This window comes from Tamandua tetradactyla, chromosome 25, assembly GCF_023851605.1.
Source record: "Tamandua tetradactyla isolate mTamTet1 chromosome 25, mTamTet1.pri, whole genome shotgun sequence".
Taxonomy (NCBI): domain Eukaryota; kingdom Metazoa; phylum Chordata; class Mammalia; order Pilosa; family Myrmecophagidae; genus Tamandua; species Tamandua tetradactyla.
In genome coordinates this window covers 38,985,408-39,011,461 of record NC_135351.1, presented here as the reverse complement: position 1 = coordinate 39,011,461, position 26,054 = coordinate 38,985,408, and the positions used below count along the sequence as shown (strand labels likewise).

The following is a 26,054-nucleotide window of genomic DNA, read 5'->3' as shown; positions in this document are numbered from 1 at the left end:
GAATACATGAAATATGTGTTGAGATTGGGAGCGGTGAACCTGAAGGCTGTACTAAGCCTGCTAAGTAGAGGGTGGAAAGTGGGAGTAAATGGTTAGCATATGGAACGAGAAGGAAATTTCAGAATTCCAGAACTTAGAAGTGAAGAAATGGTGTCATTTCTTTGACTTGCTAATGAGGATTGGAGGTGGAGTTTCCTGGGACTAAAGGAGCTGAACTAGGAGATTAAGCCATGGACTGGTTCATCATGTTCATGTTGAAGTTCATTCATTCATTCATTTATTCATTTAACAGATACTTACTGATGTGCACTATGTGCCCCTGCCCTCACGGAGCTTCCTTTCAGGGGGATGTGGAGTGGGGACAAGGGCTGAGGGAGGGTGTGGTGGTTAGGTGACGGTGCCTAGTTCTGTTGCTGTGGACATGAGCCGATGGTATGTGAACCTCATCTGTTGCTGATTCCATCTGCAGTTGGCTAGGAGGCGTGCGGGCTGCAGTGACTGATGTTTGATTTAATTGGTTGGTGCTTAAATGAGAAAGCTCAACTTAGCACAGCCCAAGCAGCTCAGCATTCCTCATCTCAGCACTCGCAGCTCAGCCCAGGCCTTTGGAGATGCAGAAAGGAATCCCCCTGGGGAAAGCTGTTGGAACCCAGAGGCCTGGAGAGAAGGCCAGCAGATATCACCCTGAGCCTTCCCACGTAAGAAAGAACCTCAGATGAAAGTTAGCTGCCTTTCCTGTGAAGAACTAAGGAACTAGATCCCCTTTTATTGAAAGCCCATCCATCTCTGGTGTGTTGCATTCCAGCAACTAGCAAACTAGAACAGAGGGTAAATAAGGAGCGGTGGCTGGGGACTTAATATCCAAGTAAGAAAGGTGGTATAGGGTAGTGGTCTTGGAGCTGAGTCTGTCTGGGTTTTGAATCTCAGATCCAGACACTTAAGTTATTTAACTTTCGTAAGTTATTTAACCCTTCTGTGTCTCGGTTTCCTAATATATCAAGAGAGAATACTAATAGTACCTACTTTACAGGCTTGTCGTGGTTAATAATGTAATTAATGTAAAGTGTTGAGAATAGTGCCAGAAACATAATAAGTACTTAATAATTACTGGCTATTAAAAATGTAAACACACATATAATGTCAGGTAGTGAAAAGTGCCATGTGGAAAAGTAATTAAGAATAATTAAAATGAGGGGACCAGGGGGCTCATCTCAAGCAGATGTTCACAGAAGTGCTCTCAGACTTTCAGGAAAACGAGCCAGGACATAGATCTGTCAGGAGGACCTCACCTCCACGGGGTACCATCTGCAGGGGCTCTATTTCCAGGGAAGGCTCCTTCCCCGTACGGGGCGGGGGCTCGGGCTTGCACATACCTTTCGGGGGGGACATGACTGCACCCCCAGCGCCAGGGAAGTCACGGCCCGGGGCCCAGACAGGGTGCTGAGTCCCGTGGCTGGCGTCTACACGACGCAGGCCCTCGCGGCAGGGGCAGGACCCAAGGATGCATGGGCCCCGCGAAGGCCTGACGTCCCCCAGCGCCGCCGAGGCCGCGAGGACAGCCTGGGCGCCGCCCCCCGCCCCGCAGCCGCGCGGCGCACGCTCAGGGCGCTCGGAGGCACCCGCGCGCCGGCCGCCAGGGGGCGCTGCGCCTCTCCGGGCCGCGCCGGCGGGTCTCTCTCGCCCGCGCTCTCCGCGGCCTCACATCCGGGTCTGGGCGGCCTGTCAGAGCCGGGCGGGCGTCGAGGTCTGGCGGGCGCTAAATGGCGGCGGAGGAAGGCGGGGCGGCGGCCGCGCTCAGCCCCACGTCCCCGAAACTTTAGAGTCGGAGCCCCACAACTTCCCGGGAAAGCGCCGCCGCTCGGGGGGCGCGGGCGGACGGGGAAGCCGAGGCGCGGCGGAGGGCGCCGGGGAGACTCGAACCCGCGGCGCGGCGGGGACCGGGCCACCGAACCCGCGCGCTCCCTGCAGCCGCCGAGCCCGGCCGCGCCCCCCTCCAGGCGCCGACCCTCCTCCCACCCCCCGCCCTCTTACCCCCACTCCTGGGCCCCGTCCCCGGTTCCCCCCCAGCCTTTCTCTCCGACCCCCCTACCCTCCCGAACCTCCCCTCGCTGCAGCTCGCGGCGGGGAGGAGGCCGCGCGCAGCCCCGGGCGAGCACCCGGCCCCGCGGTGCATGCGGACTGGCGACGGCGGCCGGGAGCCGGCGCGAACATGGAAGGCTTGACGCTGAGCGATGCGGAGCAGAAATACTACTCGGATCTCTTCTCCTACTGCGACATCGAGAGTACCAAGAAGGTGGCGGCCAACGGGCGGGTGCTCGAGCTGTTCCGGGCCGCACAGCTGCCCAACGACGTAGTCCTGCAGGTAACGCTGCGGCCCAGGGTGGGCCGGCCGCCGAGGGGCAGTAGCACTGGGGCGCCTTCTGCCGAGGGCCGGCAGTGGACAGGTCCCCTGGGCGCCCACCCTCCTGGCTAGTGGCCGCAGGTGCTCGGCCGCGAGACTCGGACCGGGAGGGTGGTGGTGGGTAGCTCCTAGAGGACAAAACTCAGGAAATATGGGGGGCGGGGGGCGGGGCGGATCGGTAGGCTGTATATTATCTCGGAAGAGCCCAAATCCAGAATGTCTTCGCTGCCCTGATGATCTGAATTTTGGGCAACTGGAAGAGCAACTTCAGATGAAGACCATCTGTCTCATGCTTGAGTTCTAGATCCTGATATTTACAGAGCTCTTCGTATCCTGCACAGTAGTAAAATTATAGGTATAATATGGTTGAATGTTTTTAATTCTTGAGTTAACTGTACAGAGATGATAAAGTGGGTTTGTAGATTTAAGAATCAAAGTGTCAGTTTAAAGGAAGCTAAAATCTTAGGAAAGATTAACAGCTTGAACTTCTAGCTAGTTCTTTGCAAGTACAAGCGAAAAGAACTTGTAATTATCTACAGAATTAACTAGAAAGCGTTTTTTGATTGGCATTCAAGAACGTTTTGTGTAACTTCTGAATTTGGGTTGGGTTCCAAGTTTTGAGCAGCTCAACTTCAAACGTATATATTTGCCTCGCCCTGTAAAGGCTCAGAGGAGGTAAGTAAAATGAATTTGAAGCTTTCTTTATCATATCCATTTATTTTAAATAGAAGGCTTCCTAGAAGTTCTTATCATCCTTCTGTGGCAAGCATTATTGCTATTGTGTTTAATGATTCATAGCTGCTAGTAAGACTAAGTACCATATCAGGAACAGGTTGTAAACTTTCGTCTTTGTATTGATCCGAGACAGTTATCATAATCACCAAAACATAAAACCAGATGCATAGATACAATGTATTGTCCTGCAGGGAGCACTGGGCTCTTTTCCCTGCTCTCCTATGAGCTAGCAGTGTGACTGTGGGACAGGCCCTTTCGCTTGCCAAGCCTCAGTGTGCTCACTTGCAGAACTTAGAGTCCAGGCCCATCTAAGGAAAATTTCATGAAGCATAAAGATGTCAAAATGTCATACAAGCCTGTTTTAGAAATTACCTGTGCTGTGGCTGAGTTGCATGAGCTTTGTCTTACGGCATAATCTTGAATGTTTTATATATTTTTTAACAAATCTTTGGAAGAAAAGCTGGATGTGTTATCAGTGAAGGGCAGCTAGTCGTCTCAAATTCATGGCGGCCAAAAGGTAGGCAAACTTTTGCTGAAAAGGGCCAAATAGTAATTATTTTTTACTTTGCTGGCCACACGCAATTTCTGTCATATATTCTCTGGTTGTTTTGCAACCTTTTAAAAATGTAAAAACCATTCTTAGCTCATGGACATGCAGATGAGGTCTTGAAGTTCCCTGGCTCCTGCTAAAGAATGGTATTGTTAGGGTGGAGTATTCTACCCTTCTCATGTGACTGTGGAATTAGACGTGTAGAGTGTCTAGTCAGAACAAAGCTCATTAATGACACCACTCTTTTTGTAGAAATAATAAAAAAGTTATGTAGGAACCAAAATTAAGGAGAAACTTGTGATGTTCTGTTTACGTTTGTGTCTTTAGGATTAGGAGAGCTGAAATTGACCTTCGTCTTTTCAATAGCACATGAAGATACTAGTACTTTCAATGTATTCAGAATAAATTAATTAGCATTAATTAGGCTTTTCTTGAAATATGCTTAATCCAATCCAAGCTCATATTTTCATGTCTTTTGTTAATTTTATTTAAAAAATTGAAATATTCCTGTTGCCTTTTTGTATAGGGAGATTAAGTATTCAGAATTCAGTTACAAAATGGAAGGGGTGTAGGAACTCCTTTAAGCAGAATTCTGACAGTAAGATGTACTAAATAGCATTCTGGGTGTCTTGAAGGCAATTTACTTAAAAATTGGTCCACGGTATAGAAATGGGAGACAAAGGTCAGTATGTGCTTAATTCCCTGAAGGATGTTGGGATGGGAAGTGATGAAGAGGACTTCAGGTAGAAGGAAAAGATGATCAAAGGTGGAAAGTATAGGAACTTTTTCAAGGACTAAGATATGGTCAGATTTGATCAACCTAGAGTATGTGTGGGGAATAATGGGAAACAGATTTAGAAAGAGACCATATTACCAAAAACTCTAAATAATAGGCTGAGGATTTTATATTTTGATGTATAGTAGAGACCCACTGGTGATTTTTCACTTTGTGTTGGGGAGAAATTAGAGGTTGGGGAACGAGGCTTTTGCAATGGCCTGTAGTGGTTGCTAGTTAATGGCTGTCCAAACCAGATGACAGCAGTAGAATGGAAAAGGAAGAGCTGAATGAGCAGGTATGTGTTATTGAAGGATTGTTGGGTAGCCACTATGTGAGGTGCTTTGTGGGATAAAGTTTAATTGAATCAATAGTTGAGGCCAGATTATCTGGGCTGGGTGGAGACCTTTGACTGATTGTGAAGGTAATTGGGAAAGAAATGACTCATAAAAGAAGTGCTGTAGGAGGCCTTTGTCGGTGCCACAGGAATTAGAGGGCAGAAGCTGCAGACAAGCTTGGGACTGATTCTGTTTCTTGGCAACACTGCGGTAAGTAACTGGGCCAGTGGTATTCAAATATTGGCGATGGGGGAAGAGGTGAGGAGAAGGGCAGTTTTGCTCCTTAAGTGGACATTTGGTGATGTCTAGAGATGGTTTTGGTTGTCATAACTTGGGAGGCAGTGCTCCTGGCATGTAGTGGGTAAAGGCCAGAGATGCTGCTAAACATCCTGTAATGCACAGGACATCCCCCACTTCAAAGAACTATCTAACCCCAAAAATCGAAAGTGAGATCACTGAGAATCCTGAGGATCCCTGACCTGGGCTTTGGTGGAGGCATTGGGGCAGAAGATAAGGAGATAGAGAATGGAGATTGTGCAGGTAGGTGTGATAGGTCTGGGTCACCTGATGATCTTTGGGCAAGAAAGGTATGGGACAAGGATAGTACTCTTAGATACCATTCCTGATAAGCAGAGGGCCAGGAGAGTGCGGTCTGCTATTTTGTGTGTGTGTGTGTGTGTGTGTTTAAAGCAAAATGCTGAGTTTAATTTTGGACATTTTGAGGTGGCAATACACATCTCCAGGAGAAGTTTAATTCTGGAGAAAGAATTAAGCCCTCCAGTTTGTCCTCCCAGAATGCCATTCCATGCAGTTGAGGTGTTTGGGGTTGATTCCTCACTTAAGTATCTTGTATTACTCCAGAGTCATTTTCTCTCAGTGTCTCACACATTAGGCACACACAGACACAGGTCCTTGATTGAAGCTGTTTTCAGCACCTGGTGATAAAAGTTCTGAGAAAGCTAAATCATGTTGGGCGATGAGTGTAGAATACAAAGAAGAGAGGGCCCGCAACTGAAGGAAGAAGAAGCTGACATTATTGAGTGCCTGTTATGTTCCTGCTAACAGGCAACTCATGCTCATGCAAAAATTCACTGGATCCTTGGAATGAACCTGTGAAGTGGGTGGTGTTCTTGTTTATTAACTAGGAACTTGATAGGCAGAGAGGTATATAACTTATTAGTGAGTTGTGAGTTCTTTCTCCATTACTTCTTGCCACCTCCCTGCTCCTTCTTACTTTCTGTGTATGTGGTTGGAGGGCAACATGAGGAATAAAAACTCAGTCTGTTTTTGAGTTGTTAATAGTTCTTATAAATTGTGTTGTCTGCTGAGCGAGATGTGCTGGGGCTTAAAAATCACCTTTTCCAGAAGCAGTTTACTTTTTAAAGATTAGGAAAGTTTTATTATTTATTTCACTAATCAGTGTCTTTCTTGGCTTTTACTTAGAGTTTCTAATTTAGGGAATGTCTTCAGATTTCATTCAGACTTTGAATGCATGATTGTTTGATAAAAGGTTCTAGTACTAACTGTTCTTTTATTGAAGATTATAAGTAATGTACCCTATTAATGAAGCTGAAAGATCTGAGATCATTTGTGTTGAGCAATACCTTGGTAGTGTATTTGAATTTATGCATAAATTTAATTGGGAAAAGAGACAACAATGAAGTGTAAACTGTTTTGTCTTTCTCTTGAAACCTGTTCAATTCAATTGCAAAATCTATTCACTAGTGACAGGTTTAAAAATATGGAAGCAGAGCTTCATTTATGTACTGAAAGTTGTAAACTTAAAAATAAATGTTAGGGGCCGTGCGAGGGTGGCTCAGAGGCAGAATTCTCACCTGCTGTGCAGGAGACCCAGGTTCATTTCCTGGAGCCTGCCTATTCAAAAAAAAAAAAAAAAGCCAGCCAGGTTTATTTTGGAATAGTACCTTTTCTTTATTTGTGCATTGTAGGATGCCTGATGCCTGGGAGAGGTATGAATTTTTTGTTTTTGTTAGTTTTATTTTGGTAACGGCATGATGGTGAATTTGGGAGTTCCCTTTGGCACATTTTAAGTTCTCAGAAGCCTGTGATATAGTCAGATGAAGATACTAAGTAGGCCTCCTCCACAGAGAATCAACAAATGTTGAGTTGCTCAGAGATATTTGGCTTGGAGATGTCAGTCTTGAGGTTGTTAGTATGCTAGTGATATTTAAAGCCATGAAAATAGGTGAAATCTCTTAGAAAAAAGACTGTACAAAAGAAGGAAGGGTTGGCTGGAAATTGAACCCTGAGAAAAGCTGCACATTTCTAAGTTGGGCAAACTGAAAGTCCTCTGGGAAGGATGCTGAAAAGAATAGCCAGAATGGTTGGGGGGTAACTTGAAATCATGTCATGATGCCAAGTGATGCGAGTATTTCAAAGAAAGGATAGTCAGCTGAATTGAATTTGGCTGAGAGCTTGACATGTTGTCAGAACATTGGTTAGACATTGGACTTGCCAACCTAGAGGTCTTCAGTGACTTTGATGAGCCAGTTTCATGGACTGGTAGAGAAGGAAGCCAGGTTTGAGTGACTTGAGGGGTAACAGGTGGCTGAAGAACTAGAGATAAAATGTAGAGATGGCTTTTAGAAGAAATTTGCTTATGAAAGGAAACAAATGTAGACTAGAAGCTGGAGGTCTGTGAGGGGACAAAGGAAGTTTTGTGTGTGTGTGTGTAAGAAATACTGTAGCATGATTTTAGTTGTTTGGATTCATGAGGGAGAGAGGGAGGGAAAATAGAGAAGTTCTTGAGAATTCCAGAATGGAGGATCCTTGCTGCAGAGGAACAAGCCTTTGACAGGCATGGGGAAGAAAGAACATGGGTCTAGAAGCAGATGTATAGATTTGGTGGGGAGGAAATGAGGATATTCTAGCCTAGCTAATGGCTTCTATTTTCTACTTAAACCAAGGCGAGACTAATCACTTACTAATGATAAACAATCTGAACATGAAATTAAGGGGAAAAATCCATTCACAGTAGCATCAAAAGGAATAAAATACTCAGGAATAAATTTAACTAAAAACGTAGCAAGATTTTTATGCAGAAAACTACAAAACAATGCTGACAGAAATTAATAATTTAACTAAATAGAGAGATAGTCCATGTTCGTGGATTGGCAGATTATTGTTCAGATGGCATTTTCCCTCAAACTGATCATACAAAATCCCTTTAGACTTTTTTATAGAAATTATAAAGCTGATCCTAAAACTAAGAAGAAAATCTAAAGACGTAGAATAGCCAAAACAATTTTTTGGGGAAAAAAAAGATTGGAAGAATTACGTAACTTTAAGGCATATTATAATGCTGCAAGTAATCAAGACAGTGTGATTGGCATAAGGATAAGCATATAAATCAATGGAATAGAATTGAGAATCTAGAAATAAATCTTAACATTTATGCTTAATAGACTTTTTTTAATAATATAACATATATACAACGCAAAGAAAGGAAAAAGCAATAGTTTTCAAAGTGCTCTTCAACAAGTAGTTGTAGGACAGATCCCAGAGTTTGTCATGGGCTACCATACTATCATCTCAGATTTTTTCTTCTAACTACTCCAGAACATTAGGCTAAGGAATAAATATTTTTTTATCATCACAATTTTTTAAATATTTTTTTATATCACAATCAACTTTTTTCTTTTTTGTGAAAAATAACATATACAAAAAAGCAATAAATTTCAAAGCACAGTGCAACAATTAGTTGTAGAACAGATTTCACAGTTTGGTATGGGTTTCAGTTCTACAATTTTAGGTTTTTACTCCTAGCTGCTCTAAGATACTGAAGACTAAAAGAAATAATCAATATAGTGATACAGCAGTTGTACTCATTTGTTAAACCCGACCTTCTCTGTGTAACTTAACCATGACCTTTGATCTTTCTGTCCCACTCTTCAAGGGTATTTGGTACATGCCCATTCTGATTTTTCCATGTTGGAAGGGGCTGTCAGTATTATGGGGTAGGGAGATGGAACAAGCTGATGTTCTGGAGAAGCTGGCCCCTCTAGGTTCCAGGACTTATCTGGTCTAGGGACCCATCTGGAGGTTGTAGGTTTCTGGAAAGTTACCCTAGTGCCATGGAACCTTTACAGAATCATATATATTGCTCTAGGTGTTCTTTAGGATTGTCAGGAATGATTTTGGTTGGGATTTGGCAAGTTATGTTTGGCAGCAATGTCTAACTCACCTTACATAATAGTGACCTCCAGAGTAGCCTCTTGACTCTATTTGAACTCTCTCAGCCACTGATACCTTGTTTGTTACACTTCTTTTTCTCCTTTTGGTTAGAATGGCACTGTTGATCCTGTGTTGCCAGGACCAGGCTCATCCCTGGAAGTCATCTCCCATGCCACCAGGGAGACTTTCTACCCTGAATATCATGTCCCACCTATGGGGGAGGGCAATGATTTCACTTGCAGAGTTGGGCTTAGAGAGAGTGAGACCACATCTGAGCAACAAAAGAGGTCCTCCAGGAGTAACTCTTAGGCATACCTATAGGTAGGTTAAGCTTCTCTGCTGCATACATAAGTTTCACAAGAGCAAGCCTCAAGATCAAGGGCTAGGCCTGTTGATTTGTGAGTGTCCATAATGTTTGGTGCAATATCAGGTTTCCCCAATGGTAAAGTTTAATAGTTCATACTTATTCTCCCATCCCTCAAGGGACTTTGCCAATACTTTTTGATTATCTGCTTAATATATTCTAGGATGTATATAGGCATTACTTTGGATTATACAGGATTAAAGACCCTCATTCTTAGTGCTCAATTGACTTTTGAAAAAGTTCCGGAACAGTTCAATGGGGAAAGGATAATCTATTCTGCAAATGGTATGAGGACAATTGTATATCCAAAAGTTAAAAGAAAAATGTACTTTCATATTGTATATACTTCACACCATACACAAGAATTAGCAAAAATGTTCACAGACTTAATTGTAAAACTTAGAACCGTAAAACTGGAGAAAATACTTTCATATTACACAGGTGGTAGAGGTCTTATCTAAAATATATAAAGAATCTTACAACTCAATAATAAAAAGAAAAAATACAATTAAAAAATGACTAAAGACTTCAATAGATATTCATCAAAGAAGATAATATGAGTGGCCAAGAAGCATATGAAAAATGCTCTGCAAATTAGACCATAATAAGATACTGTCACATTTCCAGTAGAATGACTGTACTTAAAAAGACAGACAATAACAAGCATTGGTATCTTGGAAAAACTGGAACCCTAATATTTTGCTATGGGTAAATACATCAGCCCCTTTGGAAAATTATTTGGCAGTTTCTTAAAAAGTTAAACCTAAATGTACCATACAGACCTCCTGTACTACTGGTAGGAATCTACCCAAGGGAAATGAAACGACAAATTGCAACAGATAGAAAGCAGATCAGTGGTTGCCTGGGACTGGGGGAGAAGTTTCGAGTGATTAGAAACAAGCTGGAGGAAAATATTTGGAGTTACAGAAAATTCTAAAATTGGATTGTGGTGATGATGCAAAATAGTATAAATTTACTAAAAGTCATTAATTTGTTCAATAGTTGGATTTTATGGTGTTTAAAATATACCTCAAAACTGTAAAGAATGTAACAGTGTGGGAGGTGAGGGGATTGCATGAAATGATCATTTGGAGAATGTGAAGGTGAATACACTGGAGAATAAAGGACTTCTTTACTGCTCATGTAATATAGCACCCAGATCTCAGCATAACTTACCATAATATCTTGTGGGACTTATATTCTGAATATCATATAAAAGATGATGTATTGACAAACTTCATGTATGGAGGAGATGCCATATGAAGATTTGTTATAATGGAGTATTTATATTTATGTGAAACTTCAATATGGAAATAATAATTCTGGCCAACATTTATTCATTGCTTTCTGTGTGCCAGGCACTGCTTTGCATGCTTATATGTATTGACTTATTTTATAAGTACATTATCTTATTAGATTTAGAAAGGGCTAAAAATAATGTGATTTAATATCTTGGACCTCACTGAGGTGTTCTCCTTCATTGGAATAATCACTGGCCCTATCGTAAATCTTTTTGCAGGGTGAAAGTTTCTAATGTTACTTAGAGGGACTGTTTCAGTATCCTGTATCTCTAAACTGTTGTATTCAGTCTGAATTTGCCTAAGTGAATGAATCTTTGGCCTAATCTCACAATTTTATCAATATGCTCCTTTGGGTAAAAAGTACTTACAGAGGTGCTGATCTAAGAGTGACTGATGTTTCCTTTTATCCGTGGCTTATGTAAAATGTCATATGTAGAAATAGAAATATCTGTGTCCTTGAAAAAAGGAAATTGTTACCCAGAAAATTTCCAAGACTATTGCAGTTTTTTTCTTGATGTCTCATTTGTGACTAGAAGGATCAGAGTTTTGACTAAAGGAGAGTTTGTTGATATTGTACCTTATTGATGGTTAATTTGGAGGAATTCATATTTTTCCAACGTGCTTCTTTCTATTTCATAGAAAAGTATTTAATTACAAGCCCCTTGTATTTTCCTGTGAGAGCAAGTGTTAAGTAGAGTCAAAGTAGCGTATACTTTGGACTGTGGCTCTTGTAGGTTTGAATCTCCACCGGGTGCTTATTAACTCCAGTCCCAGGCAAGTTGCTTCACCTCCCGGAGACACTCTGTGCCTCACCTGCAGCCTGAGGACAGTACCATTTCCGAAGGTTTCTTGTTAGCAAACTGAGGTAAAGTTTGTCGACACCTAGTACAATTCCTCGTTCTTCAAAGGCCATCCTATGAGAAAACTCGGCACCTAGAGGGTCTTGGCTTTCGTAGAATTAAAAACTCTCCATTATTCTACAAACCTAGCTTTAGAATTTTATTTTGGGGGGATGAAGTAATAATGCTACTCCAAATCCTTTGATCCTGTCGGTTATGCCGTTTGTTTTGCTCTTTTACTGTGTATTTAATTTGAGGGTTTGTTCTTCTGAAGTGAAGTTTACTGGCAAAAGATTAAAAGGATGATTCTGAGGCTTTGAGTCTACAGAATAGTGTGGCCATTGATAGAAATAAAGAAGGGAGGAGGAGGAGCAGCTAGTTTTGTGGAGAAGACAATGTGCTGAATTTGAGATGGGCTAAGTGAGAGGCCACCTTCAGTTCTTCAGGGCAGCCAGGTTTAGTGGGCATTTGAAAGCTTGCGAGGAGCACCTGGCTGGCCTTAGAGGCTTCCTGCAGACCTGTTGGTTCCTGAATGAGGCCATTCAGTAAAAATGAGAGCTGTGAACTTAGTGTCCTTGTACTTGAAATGTCTTTTCACAGTAAGTGCTCAGTCACACTTTGTTACACAGATTGTTTTGTCTTCTCAGTTAAGACCTTAGAATTTTTTCTGAAACTTTCTTGAAACTGTTAGGAAGGCAAAGTGAATGTGGAAGGATAATGTCTCTCACTTGAGATTAATCCAGCTTCAGACATTAAATTCCAAATAGTTGAACCTTGGATATTAAAACCAAAAGGTATTCTCACATTTAATGTAAGAGGTTTCAGCTGTTTGCAAGTGACCCTCAGAGCCTTGGACACACAGTAATTCCATTTAGCTGGGAAGTGAGCCTTGGAAAGCTAGAGTGTCTCTAGCCTGCCTCTTTGCAGTTTTGTGGGTCTAATTTAACACAAGGTCTCATTTAATCCATGTAACAAACCTGCCAGGTATTGTTATCCCCATTTTGTTAATAAGAAAATGAATCCTCTTCTGATACTCAAAATTGATAGATTCTTGAAGATTTGTCCTCAGGGACAAATTCCCTGAGGGTCTGTTATCCCCTTAGCTTTGGTTGTACCGTTTCTTCAGGGATGGTTCTATTGAATTCTATCCATCATATATACAGAATATTCTTTCCTATTTAATGTTTTATAAATACATAATTCATTAATTCAGCAAACACTAGTAAACACCTACTGTACACCAGGTCCTGGGCACTGAATATGTCAAGGTGACTGAGAGAGATATGGTTTCTGCCCTCCTGGAAAACTTAATCTTTTCCCCTGTGCTCCAAGAATCTAGCAGGAGTCCTTGTATTTGTCTGCTTCATGAGTGTAACCCTGGCACATTTGTAAGTAGTTAAGATTTGTTGAATGAATGAGTGAACATGAATTTATCATTATTTTCCAAAAGTTTGCTTATCACTAACCTTAATACATATTGCTAACCAATTCAAATAGTAGTAGTAATAATAAATACTGATGTAGCATCTACTGTAAGTTAAGGCGCTATTTGCAGCACTTTACAAATACCAATTTAATTTCCAATGCTGTGAAGTTGGTACAATTCATTAAAAACAAAGACACTAAAGCACAGAGAAGGTAAGAAACTTGTCCAAGGTCACACAGCTATTAAGTGATATTGCTGTGATTTGAGTAGTCTGGCTCTTGATCACTGTGCTGTACTTTTTAAATATTATATGCTTAATACTTATCTCCCACTTCCATGAACATATCTTTACCCTGCCACGTACCTTCAAAATATTTTGCTTAAATTCTCATATTTCTTCTTTAAATGACACAACATTTATAGACTGCTTGAGGACTGCGTATTGGGTTAGAGTAGCATCATTGTCAACTGCCCTATATGAGAGTCCTTTAGAGTATGAAGGTTCTGACAAGTTCTCTCTTCTGGTATCTTTCAGGCACATGTCTTGGAACACTCTTGTAAACAAGACTTAGGATTGCTCCTTCTGCTACCTTTATTTGAATGCCTCTGATTACTTTCAGTAGTTTGCTAAGTAGTTTAATAGCTTTATTAAATAAAGTAGTCATTTAAAAAAAAATTTTTTTAATATATTTTTTAAAATACCAAAAAACACCAAATGCAAACATTTTTTACTTTTTTTTTTCACATGGGCAGGCACCAGGAATCGAACCCGGGTCCTCTGGCATGGCAGGCAAGCATTCTTGCCTGCTGAGCCACTGTGGTCCACCCAACATTTTTAACTTTTGATCACTCCATTCTATATATATAATCGGTAATTCACAGTATCATCACATAGTTGCATATTTATCATCATGATCATTTCTTGGAACATTTGCATCTATTCAGAAAAAGAAATAAAAAGAAAACAGAAAAAGATTCCTATGTACCATACCCCTTACCCCTCCCTTTCATTGATCACTAGCATTTCAGACTAAATTTATTTTAGCATTTGTTCCCCCTATTATTTATTTTTATTCCATATGTTCTACTGGTCTGTTGACAAGGTAGATAAAAAGGAGCATCAAATACAAGGTTTTCACAATCACACAATCACATTGTGAAAGCTATATCATTATACAATCATCTTCAAGAAACATGGCTACTGGCACACAGCTCTACATTTTCAGGCAATTCCCTCCAGCCTCTCCATTACATCTTGACTAACAAGGTGATATCTATTTAATGCATAAGAATAACCTCCTGGATAACCTCTGACTCTCTAATCTCTCAGCCATTGACACTTTATTTTGTCTCATTTTACTCTTCCCCTAAAGGAGCCGTTTTTAAAACTATTTTATTTAAAACTTACAAATGAAATTCTAATAGGATAATTAAGCAGAATACTCTTGTCTGTTAAAAAAGCAAAGTTAATCAAGACTTCCTCTAGAAAATCTAGGTAACATTTGTTCATCTGTTAACTTTTTTGAGGGTCTTTTTAGACAAACGTAGAAGATAGAAACCTGGGGGAATGTTCCATAAACTATTACTTGGATTCCTTAGCATATGGGTGGTAGTTCATGCCATAATGTAAGTTCAGCTGGGATGAATTTGTTGAGTGAAAGAAAGGAGAAAATGGTTCTCAGAGTGAATTCTTTTCTATTTTGAGATATTTGTAAACTCTCATTTTAAAAAAATAGTATTTTGGTTTTCTTCATAATTTTTATCTCAGGCGAAAAAAAAGTCTAAATCTGAATCAAGGAACTTGTCTAGAATGTTGGATTGTCTTCATGGAATTAGGAAGGTCTTGGAAATAATAGTTCAAATACTTTCGTATTAAATAACCACTCATGGTTTTTTAGTTTGGCATTCTACTACTTCTTTTTCCTTTCCGTAATCATCCCAACACATCCCCCTCCTGTAATCTTACAATATTCTTTTGGATGTTTGTACTTGTATACAACTTGTGGTTTTTGCCTTCTCTTCATGTGTATACACGTTGCTTAATAGGTAGCGAGCAATTAAGGGCAACTTTTAACTTCTCCTTACTTGTTACTGTCATGTCAGTTTGCTCATGGCAGGCACCCAGGATATATTGGACTGGTTAATTAGCATGTCAGAACTTCACTCCTCATCCGTGTATTGGTGGATCCTAGCCTAGTCTCTTCATTTTTATCATATCACTTCAGAACCTCCAAACAGTGAATGAATCTTTTTGAACAATATGGAACCTCTAATATCAGTTTTTTTCAAGTAGAATCTGGGTATGCTAGCTAATACTTTGAAGTATTCAGGTGATTCTAGTCAGATATAGTGAGCATGAATATTAGTAACTTTTCTCTAAGGTGATATTATCTCAAGGTTGTTCTCCTAATTTATTAAAAAAAAAAAGACGCCCACTTTTGTAATAAACTCACATGAGTTTTGCTGCCCTTCAGAGGTATAATTACCAATTTTTGAACCTGACAGGGAGTAAGTAGTGGTAAACAAGTAATCTATCTAGGAAGCAGGTTAGTGGAATTTCTCATTTAATTTAGTTAACTCTTTTGGAAGGAAAGCCTAGCATTCTCATACAGTACGTGGTGGTAGAGAAAGTATATTAAATCAGAGTAGTCGTGCCTATCCAATCATACAAGCTGTCCACTCAGTTACTCCCCATGTCAAGTCTTGTTTCTAATTGTTTCCCAGCGTGGACTTTATGTTCCAACCCAGCAGATCTGTGTTCTGTTTCTCACCTGGTTTGCTTGTTCTTTTGCAGTTCCTCTTTATCTTGTTACTTTCCTCTGCTGCAGTACCCTCCCCCATTGACAGACTTATGCCTCCCCCTTTTTGAAACTGTCACTTGGCTTTTGTAGGCTTTGAAAGTAATAATTTGAACAGCCTCAGCCCTACCTACTCTGAGACTTTCATTTGCCCAACCCCATTTTCCAGAACATTTACATTGCAGCAATACTCTAAGCCATTTGTGAATAAAATTCACGTTTCTTTTCTTCATTACCTCGTGACATCTAGAGCAGCAGAAGCACATCATTGAGATTTAGAAAACATAGACAACTTTTTAGGGAAAGCCAGTGATTAGCTTGGCTGTTGTTCTGCATTCATGGACCTCCTATGGTTGATGACTTAAAAACTGTCTCCTTAGCCAGGAGAGTAAAGCCTGGGGGTGGTAAGGCCTGCAGCCTTGGAAGCTCTACTGCCTAGGGCTACCCAATCAACATTCTGGGCAGGAGGAGAGAAGAGAAGGAGGCAGCAAAACAGGCACAAAGAACACAGAATTCTCCAAGCTCTGCCTTTGCTGCCTTGCTGACAAACATTTGCCAGTCTCCTCCCTTCCAGAATCTTTTTTATCCCGTTAGTTTTTGTATAGCAGGGTGACTGAGAAGTTTAAAAAGAAACAGAACTAGGGTTTTAATCGGTAGCTAAAGAAATAAAATATGGTAGAATCTGCATATCTTACAATTGGAACATACACTTTTTTCCATAAAATGCATCAGGGTTCAACTTCTCTTGAGTTCCAGCATATTTGGCTGCAAGTGAACTCAGAGCAGTCCATTTACCGATGAGGATGCTAGGTGACCACACATTCACATGAGACCACACGATGACAGCACATTCCAGTGCACAGGCCATTGTCACAACCTTATTACAGATTACAACACTTGTCTTGGTCCACATCAGTCTTCCAGGAATAGGGTTTTGTTTAGAGCCTACTGTGCCCTTTGCCTACCTACAAAAAGCTGGAGGTTTAGTTCTTCCCTGGTGGAAGGGAGTCTTTGGTGAGGGCTCCTTTTACTGCTCACAGTTTTAAGCCTTAGGGATAAAAATCATTTACTTCCCTAATCACATTTCTTCGGTTTTTCCTGGAGATTCGATTCTGGAGGTAATCCAAATTTAGTGTTTCTCACTTGTACCTAACAAATGGCAAAACCAGAATTATCTCAGCTCTTAATTATATCCTATCAGTTATTTCCTACACGAGGTTCCTTTCTGTTTCCTGTGTTATAATTCTGTTGTACCATGGTTACTTCCTACACAGTGCTCCTTTTGCTTCCTGTATTGTCCATTTGACCTTGCATACCCATCTAGCTGCTTTCCTATTTTTCTCTTCCTTTTACTGCCAAATTACAAATGACCCAAATTTCTTTTCTTCTATCTATAATACCCGCCTACCTACTTTCTCCTTAAACCTTAGTAATCTAATTTTTGTATACACTATTTTAAAAATATATATTCTTTTTTTTTTGATGATTATACCAAAAAATTTATCGTAATGTAGTAGACAAATACATTGAGAATAATCATCATTAAAAAGTAACTGGAAAATTACACGTTTAGAGTATGTGCTTTTTTTCTGTCACCTTTAAGTTATGGCTAGTACCAACATTATAAGTACTAAAATTCTCAACGGGATTCTTCATTTTCTACATGATTTCGTGACTGTATCTTTACCTTAATTTTTAAAGTATTTGACCATGAAATTTCAGCTTCAATTATTAGTCTCTGTTTTTATCAATTCCATAATGATCTGTAGAATCTTGTCATTTTCAAGAGACGTCTTGGGATTTTCAAGCTTTTTTCTTAACACAGAATCAGTGAAAACTCTCAGCTGCTTAAAAATGACAGCTATCTTTTCCGGAGCCTGAAAATAGATCCAGCCATCAACAGAAAGAAGTCGCTCCCACTGCTGAACTTCTATATCGCCACCAAAAAGTGAAACTGGAAAAGGGGTTATTAGGGTAGTTTGCCTCAAATATACTTTGGCATACCTTACCTTTTCCTGGTATAAGAGCCATCCCTAAGTTTGCAAATCTCGATTTACTGAGGAGGAATGTACAGGATGTACTTGTGCTTTGCCTTGAGCCATCTCTACCACACAAGCCAATTTTTCTGTAATATCTACTGATTTTGTATAGTTTATCTTCCCCACGTTGTCATACAGTCCAACAGCCAGTGCAGCTTTAAGAAGGGCAATTTCTTAGAATGAGAGGGTCTGTGAGGCTCTGTTTCCTTCCCAGCCATTAGAAATTGTGGATGATCAAAATCCTGCTGCCTCGATCAACTTTATTAACTCTTGTTTTACATCCTCTAGGGTTAGTAGTGATGTCCTATTGAAGTTCCTCCGGCAATACACCATTTCAGAGTGATAGCTTTCCTCATGCTGTGCTTTCTTCCATCCTAGATATGCATTGTAGGTCGTTAGGTGGTCTGAATCTGCTATAGCCAAAGCTGATCTTGCAAGGTCTGCTTCATCTTTTCGACATATTGGTGTGGTGAAAGGAGACTTCTCTGTCACCACTGCAGCTAGTGTTGCCACTGCGTCAAGGCAGCTAAATATGGCACCAAAAATAAGCATCTTGCCAGTCTTGACATTCACAGGCAAAACTACAAAATGTTGGCCCAGTAGAGTCAGTTTAGTTCACAAGCTCCAATTTTTGATAGTAAATTCATTGCATTGCTGATCACTTGAAGCTGAGGAGGATCTGTGGCTTTTGACAGGAATTCTTCAGGAGAACCAAGATTACATTTCATAATATGAAGAAACAATTCCTCCAAAGGTATGCACAAGATTTCAGGAATAGAACAGTCCACAAAGCCTTCATATCTTTCTCTTCTGTACATTCGGAAGCAGAAGCCATAAAAAAATATATTCTTAAAACCCACTTTTATCCTTGTTACCAAACCCATTGACCTCTTTCTAGGTCTTATCCTGTTTTACCACCTTCCTTGCAACTGATAGCTGGGCTACTTTTTGGTGGATATTATCTCTTCCCTTAGTTTACCATGATGCTAAAGCAATGTCTTTAGCATCCTGTCTTCCTTCTCTGTGTCTCCTTCTCTTCTTTAGAGCCAGCTTTGCCTCTTCCTTTCCATATATCTCACCTACAAGTCCTTCAGATTCTCTTTCTTTGAAAGGTCTTAGCCAACCATTCTTTTTTGCTCTTGGAATTAGTTTAATCCTGGCTCCCACTAACTCACTGCTAAACTATACCATAGCCTCCTACATCCTAAATGCCTTTTTTTTAGTTGCTAGGTAAGTTAATTAAAAAAAAAAATGATCTTACTCTCTTCTGAAAGCCTTCACCACCTTACCCCAGTGTAGTCCCTCCGCACCATTGCAGCCAGGCTTTGGCCTGTTGGACCTCCATTTGGAATGCCCATGTTATCACCAACCAAAAGCCTATCCATTCTTCAAGGTCCAGATCAGGACACCCCACCCCCCTTTTTAAACAAATATATCCATCCCATAGTAACCCCTTTGTTCATTGTTACAGTAGCAGTACCAATTATATAGCACCTACTGTATATCAGGCATTGAGCTTTGGACACATCAGACATTGATCTTTGAATACATTTCATTTTTAAACCCGGGGATAGAGTTTTCATTTCACAGCTGAGAAACTAGAGCTCCCCAGAGGCTACATGCTCAATATGAGCTGGGATTCAAATTTAGCTCTCTACAGTGGCAGATTTTTGATGCTCAAGATGCCAGCCATTTTGATGCTTGAGATTACAGGCTGATGTCATTGCTTACCTTTTCATAGTGTTGGCTGTGTTTCCAGTGAGGCTAGAAGTTCCTGAGAACAGGGAATATGTACATTTTAGAACTTTGTGAGCCTCACGGTGCTTGGTATGTACTTTGAATACTGTATATGAATCCTGAAGAGAACATTCTGATGAGGCTTTCCTCTAGTGTTGCTAGTTCCATTACCAGTCTGCCTCCCTTTCTGTGCTGGAACTCTCCCTGTTCAGTGTTGAGAACAAAAGAAGCAGACATGGCTTTGAACATGGGGGAGGTGAGCAGTAGAGCAGCCTCATGCTGTTGCCCAGAGTTGGGGAGGTGTCCCCAAGACATGAAAGCACACAGGGAGAAAGCTGCTCCTTTTTGATTGCTTTTTAAAGGGAAAGATTTTTCTTAGTGCTGTTAAGTTTTTCACCCTTTCTGACACTGATTACCCTCTTTTTTTTAATAAAGTACAGGTAGGCCTTGATGTGGTCACACGCATATTTAGCAGACTACAGTATTTTGCTGAAATTAAATAATTTTGTTTTTATTGAATTTATTATTATCCTTGCTATTTATTTCAAGTAATACTTATTTTCCATTTATGTAGTGATCCAGAGTTTCTTCTAAAATAAGCTTCTTAGCTTTTTAAATAAGTACGTATGTTTAAAGGAGAAATATTAAGTACATAATAACGCAGTTAGATGTGGCAAAATTTGTGAAGGTAATGTACAAGTGTTTGAAGTTTGAGAAACACTAGGAGATAGAAAAAGCAGGCTTTGTTGCTGTGCAAAGCTGGGCCCACATCTTGGCACTAATGATTACTGGCCTATGGCCTTGGGAAAGAACTATTTCTTTGCCTCTTTATTTTGAAATATGAAATGAAAACAATAATGGCTACTTTAGTTGTTGATTTGGTTTTTTTTTTCATTTTTTTTTATTGAAAAAAATTATAAGAGAGAAACACAGACATTCTTAACATATGCTCATTCCGTTCTACATATACAATCAGTAATTCACAATATCATCACATAGTTACATGTTCATCATCATGATCATTTCTTAGAACATCTGCATCAATTCAGAAAAAGAAATAAAGACAACAGAAAAATAAAACGAAAACAGAAAAAAAAATTATACATACCATACCCCTTGCCCCTCCCTTTCGTTGATCACTAGCATTTCAAACTAAATTTATTTTAACATTTGTTCCCCCTATTATTTATTTTTATTCCATATGTTCTACTCGTCTGTTGACAAAGTAGAGAAAAGGAGCATCAGACACAAGGTTTTCACAATCACACGGTCACGTTGTGAAAGCTATATCATTATACAGTCATCTCCAAGAAACATGGCTACTGGAACACAGCTCTACATTTTCAGGCAGTTCCCTCCAGCCTCTCCATTACATCTTGGATAACAAGATGATATCTACTTAATGCGTAAGAATAACCTCCAGGATAACCTCCTCACTCTGTTTGGAATCTTTCAGCCATTGTCACTTTGTCTCATTTCACTCTTCCCCCTTTTGGTCAAGGCTTTCTCAATCCCTTGATGCTGGGTCTCAGCTCATTCTAGAGTTTTTCTCAATCCCTTAATAACTGAGTCTCAGCTCATTCTAGGATTTCTGTCCCACGTTGCCAGGAAGGTCCACACCCCTGGGAGTCATGTCCCACGTAGACAGGGGGAGGGTGGTGAGTTTGCTTGTTGTGTTGGCTGGAGAGAATAATGGCTACTTTTAAGGGTATTTAGAGAATTGTCCCTATTAAGGAATATATACCACTTACTAAATGGTACCTTTTTCATTGTCTTTTTTTTTTCAATTTCCTCCACCAGCCAGATAAAACCTTTGGTAGAATTCTAGAAACATGGTTTAATTTTAAGGACTTCTTATCTTCAAGTAAGTACTTACCTGCTCTGGGTCTTTGTTTTTCTGGGTTTAGTTTTCTCATCTGCGTATTGGAAATAATGTAGTACCTGCTTCACAGAATTTCTTTGAGGACTGAATGAATTCCTGAAGTATCTGAAAGCGTGCCTTATAGCTGTTAGCTATCATTATTATTCCCTTTGAAAAAAAGGTAGCTTTTTTTTTTTAACTGGAGATTTTTTTCCCCTTTGTTCTGATCATCCTGAGTGGGGGGTGGTGGGGAGTGTGTTCTGTGATGTTGTTTTTATATCCCATGAGCACCTACGAAGTGTGGCACACCGTTGTCCTGGGATCATTGTCAATGGGCGCAGGAGGAAAAATAGGGGGGCTTCAGCAGAAGTGCTTCCCCAGAATGATGCAGCAGACAATTCTGGAACTCAAAAGGTGGAGACTAGCAAACCCCAAAGGGTTGAAGGGATTGACATCAAGTCATCATGAACTTCTGTTTGTGTTCATAGCACTAATTGAGTAAAATGTCAAAGAACATTCACTGTTGATTACTATAATCCATTAGCATGTCTTTAAGGTAGTATCATGGGCTCATATTTGTTACATGAATATATTTACTATTTATTTCTGGAGTTTTGTATTTTTTTTTTTTTGCATGGGCAGGCACTGGGAAGCGAACCTGGGTCTCTGGCGTTGCAGGTGAGAACTCTGCCTGCTGAGCCACCGTGGCCCGAGTTTTGTATATTTTGTAAGATACGTCTGGTTTCTAGTTAAGTAGTGTTTTTTATTCTTTGGGTTAGTTATATTCTTAAAACAAATGTGGTAAACTAAATCATTTCCCCATTTTTCTTGTGTAATTAGTACTCTTCCTGTGGGAGGGGGGCCAGTAGTGATTGGCCACTGACATAGTAAGACATAATAAAAATTAGAGTGCAGAAAACTTTTCATTATTAAATATTTAAGGCAACAATATAATAAACACATTCCCACAATCCAGAGTGTCTACTGGTATAGTTCCATATCAGTTATTGTTCCTTTGGGCACTAGATTTAATAGGATAAGGTTAGTAAGTGACCTAGCTATCTTCTATAGATTATTGCCATAGGATCCATAACAATAACCAATATTGTTATGGTATATTCTTTTGTGGGTTTTTTATGATAATATTAGTGGGAAAAAAGGCAAATATAGTATATTTGAATTTTTTCTACTGAAAAGTTATAGAAGATAGTTTTAGTTTTTTTTATATTGGGAAATATACCTTTTATAAATACTTGTAGTATAGAAAGGAGATTAATACTTATGAGCACTTACCTAATATATACAATATTTCAGTGCCTGTTACATAATAAAGGGCTCAGTAAAAGTCTGATATTGCAGTTTAGCTAACGGGAATTCTGTACTAATAGAAGTTTTATATGTTTCTTAACTTTTAGGTCTTCTGTAAAATAATGCATAGTGTAAGTCAACATGACAATGTATAGATAATTTCTTATTTTACCTAAGGATATACTGTTGGAAAACTCACTCTTCATTGAGGTAGTCAAATGATTAAAATCTAAAATGAAAGATAAGGGTGAGAGTTTGGGTGAAAGAAAGAAAATGCCTATTTATTTACTTCAGTATTAAGATACAGTCACAGCAGGAGATAGAAGAAAAGTAATGCTGTCTTGACTTCAAATGAAATCAAAGATCATTTATACTATGTAAACAAAACTATAAGCAATGAAAGGTTTTGGCTAAGAAGGTAATGTTTTGAAAGTGAGAGAGAGATGTGCTCTAGTACATCTACTAGATATCTCAAAAGGGCTGATAAGATTGCATTTCACTTTTAGACCTGAGTTAAATAGGGATTGGCAATAGAGTTGGTCACAAATTAATAGCAGAAATCATTTTAGTAATGGAAACATAGTTCATGCTTATGTGGTAATGGGTGTATTAGAGTCATGCACTTGTAGGTTGGACTGTGCTAATATTTAAATTACTTTCTTTTTGTAACAAAGGAAAACAAAAGAGATTGGTGTTTCCACATAGCTTGTATACAAGCTAAACATTTTCCACTGACTGCAATGATTGAAAGAAAATTAAGTCATATTGAAATGACTGAGTTTATGAGGGATAGCCCTGTCTTATTTGCCATTGACATTTTTTCTTGACCTTTTCCCCTTGCTGCATAGTATGGCATTGGTGAAAATAATATGCAAGTGTGTTTGGATCATGTGCAATACCAGCCACCTTGGTGGACAAAGCAAACAATATTTATTTTTTAGAAAATAATTCAGTTTTTAAAGAAATGCTGAAAGTGATCTTTCCAACTGAGAAAGGTTCCATTCAGATGAAGACTGACAGAATGAATTTGGTAAACCAAGAAAGTATAGACACCATGGGCTAGCAATTCTCTTTAACAGAGACTTAATAACCACCATGTCAAAGTTGAATATCTAACCTCAGGGTGGATTCCAGGAGGGCTAAGCCTTAGTCTCTGCCCCCTAGGAGAGTGGGGAGATGGGGTTGGGTAGGGAGTATGCTGTTTTGTTAGCACAATTTCACAGATAATTCAAGTCACTCAAATGGTAGAAGTTGGAGCACTAGTATGAAGAAAGAGATGATATGCTTACAGGTAAGGAAGGATAGAAAATGCTACATGTCTTAGTTTTGCTATGCTACTATTACAAATACCATAAATTAATTTTGGCTTAAACAACATGAATTTGTTGTCACATGGTTTCAGAGGCTAGGAGGTTGGGCCTGTAGCTTTCTGGCTGGCCGCCAGTCCTTGAGTTCCTTGGTTTTTCTGTCATATGGCTTTTCCATCTTTCTGCTTCCCTTGACTTTTGGCTCCTCCCAAAAGTCCTCCAGTAATAGAATTTACACCTATTCTGAGTTAGTTGGCCACACTTTAATTAAAAATAGCATGTTCAAAGGCCTTATTTACAGTGGATTCACATCCACGGGAATATGGGTTAAGATAAAGAACATGTTTCTCCCTGGAGTACATAAGTCAGTTTGCCACACTGCAGAAAGGAAGAGGCTCTTAATGTGAGTCATGAAGGAAGAGTGAAATTGTAATAGGCAAAGATATGTATGGGAGCAATCCCATTAGCATAAAATGCCCAAGTGGAGAGGAACCCCTGTCTAGATTGGCCAAAGTCAGGCTGAGAAAGAAAGTTGAAGAGCCTTAAGTGCTAGACTTAGAAGTTTTTTCTTTAATGAATATTATTAGAAATTATACTTGAGGACTGTTAATCTGTTAGTCTGGCTATAGAAATAAAGAGAGACTGCAGCAAAACTGATCCATAATATTTAATTTATTCATTCATTCAGCCAACAGACATATCAGCACTGTGTGTTAGGAGTTCTGGGTGCTTGGAATATAGGATGTCCCCTCTTGTCTGGTATCTCTATTTGTTGGGAGATACTGACAGTAAGTAAATGGTAGGGCATTCCAGGAGGGTGTTTGAGCTGACACCTGAATGACAAGCAGCGAACCAAGTAAAGATGTGGGGGGGACACTGAGAACGAGCAAGGGCATAGGTTTTGGAGCAGGAGCAGTCTTGACTTACTAAAGGCAAGTGGAGGTGGTGTTTTAGAGTTTTTGATTACTTATACTGTGAGAATGTGTATAAGGCCGATACTTGACTGGTGAAGGATGAGGTAATGTGTTTTCTTTAAATTAATTTCCCTTGGTTACTCTTCAGCTGTCTAAGTACCTTGAGTCACTTTGCCAAATAACAAGATCTTATATAAAGCCATTATATAATGATTCATTGATGGCCTGAGAGTAGTTTGAGGGGTGGGGGAACAAGGAGGGCATCCAGAGTCTTAGATAGCTGAAACTCTAGAAGGGCAGGTTAATAGATATTATTACCCTATAATGATAGATGATTACCTTTATGGATGATTACCTTTCATGAAGCTTGGTCTCACCCTCTTTTCCATAATAAATCCCTTCTAAACTCAAGTCTAAAAGTGAAACATGGCCTTGTCTCATTGCCATTGGCAGCAGCACCTTTGCTCCTTTTCTTGTATTAACTGTAGGACACTCTCTGAGACAGAGGGTTCAGATAGGTGATCCAAGTGTTTTTTGTTTGTTCTGCATATTTAAAAAATTATTTTGAGCCCACATTAACATTTAAAAATAGGAATATGTCACAGAAAATTCTAGATTTCCAGCTGTAGTCTCTTCCAGGCTAGGTTCCCTAATTTGTGTCATCTCCTCACTCCTCTGGATGTTGTATTTTTAGTGGCTGCTTAGGAGAGGGAGTATGCAGCAGTGGCATCAAAGCCAGAGTACCTCCTATCACTGCACTCAGTTTTCACTCTAGAAGAAGAGTGTGAGATCATAGCATTCCTCAAAGCGTGATGTGCAGACCTCTGGTCTGTAAGGCCAAGATTATTTTTCATATTAGTGAGGTGTTAGTTGCCTTTTTTTTTTTTTACTTTTTCTATTGTATACTATAATATATATACAAAGCAAAGAAAGGGAAAAAGCAATAGTTTTCAAACCATCTTCAACAACTAGTTACAGGACAGATCCCGGAATTTGTTATGGGCTACCATACCATCATCTCAGATTTTTCCTTCTTGTTGCTCCACAACATTGGAGACTAGAAGGAATAAATATTTATTTATCATCACAATCAGCTTTTTCTTTCTTTTTTGTTAAAAATAACGTATATAGCCTGCCATGCCAGAGACCCAGGTTCGATTCCTGGTG

The 26,054-nt window shown here is 39.7% G+C and overlaps 1 protein-coding gene and 1 pseudogene across 8 annotated transcripts in view; one reads left to right on the top strand and one right to left on the bottom strand.

Moving 5' to 3' along the window:
- The first annotated feature begins 2,076 nt into the window (after positions 1–2,076).
- The window catches only part of REPS1 (RALBP1 associated Eps domain containing 1), an 87,325-nt gene continuing 63,347 nt past the window's right edge, over positions 2,077–26,054 (top strand). For 2 of the 8 annotated variants that reach the window (XR_013168540.1, XM_077143303.1), the window contains exon 1: positions 2,077–2,362. Coding sequence is in view for 6 of the 8 variants with exons in the window: in XM_077143303.1 (XP_076999418.1) it covers positions 2,210–2,362 (153 nt within the window). In the remaining 2 variants the exon portion in view is untranslated. Of the gene's footprint in view, positions 2,363–2,562; positions 3,077–26,054 lie in introns of those variants that run through there. The other 6 variants (XM_077143300.1, XM_077143299.1, XM_077143304.1 and 3 more) reach the window with 6 other exon arrangements.
- LOC143668716 (ATP-dependent RNA helicase DHX29 pseudogene) lies at positions 17,446–18,644 on the bottom strand (annotated as a pseudogene).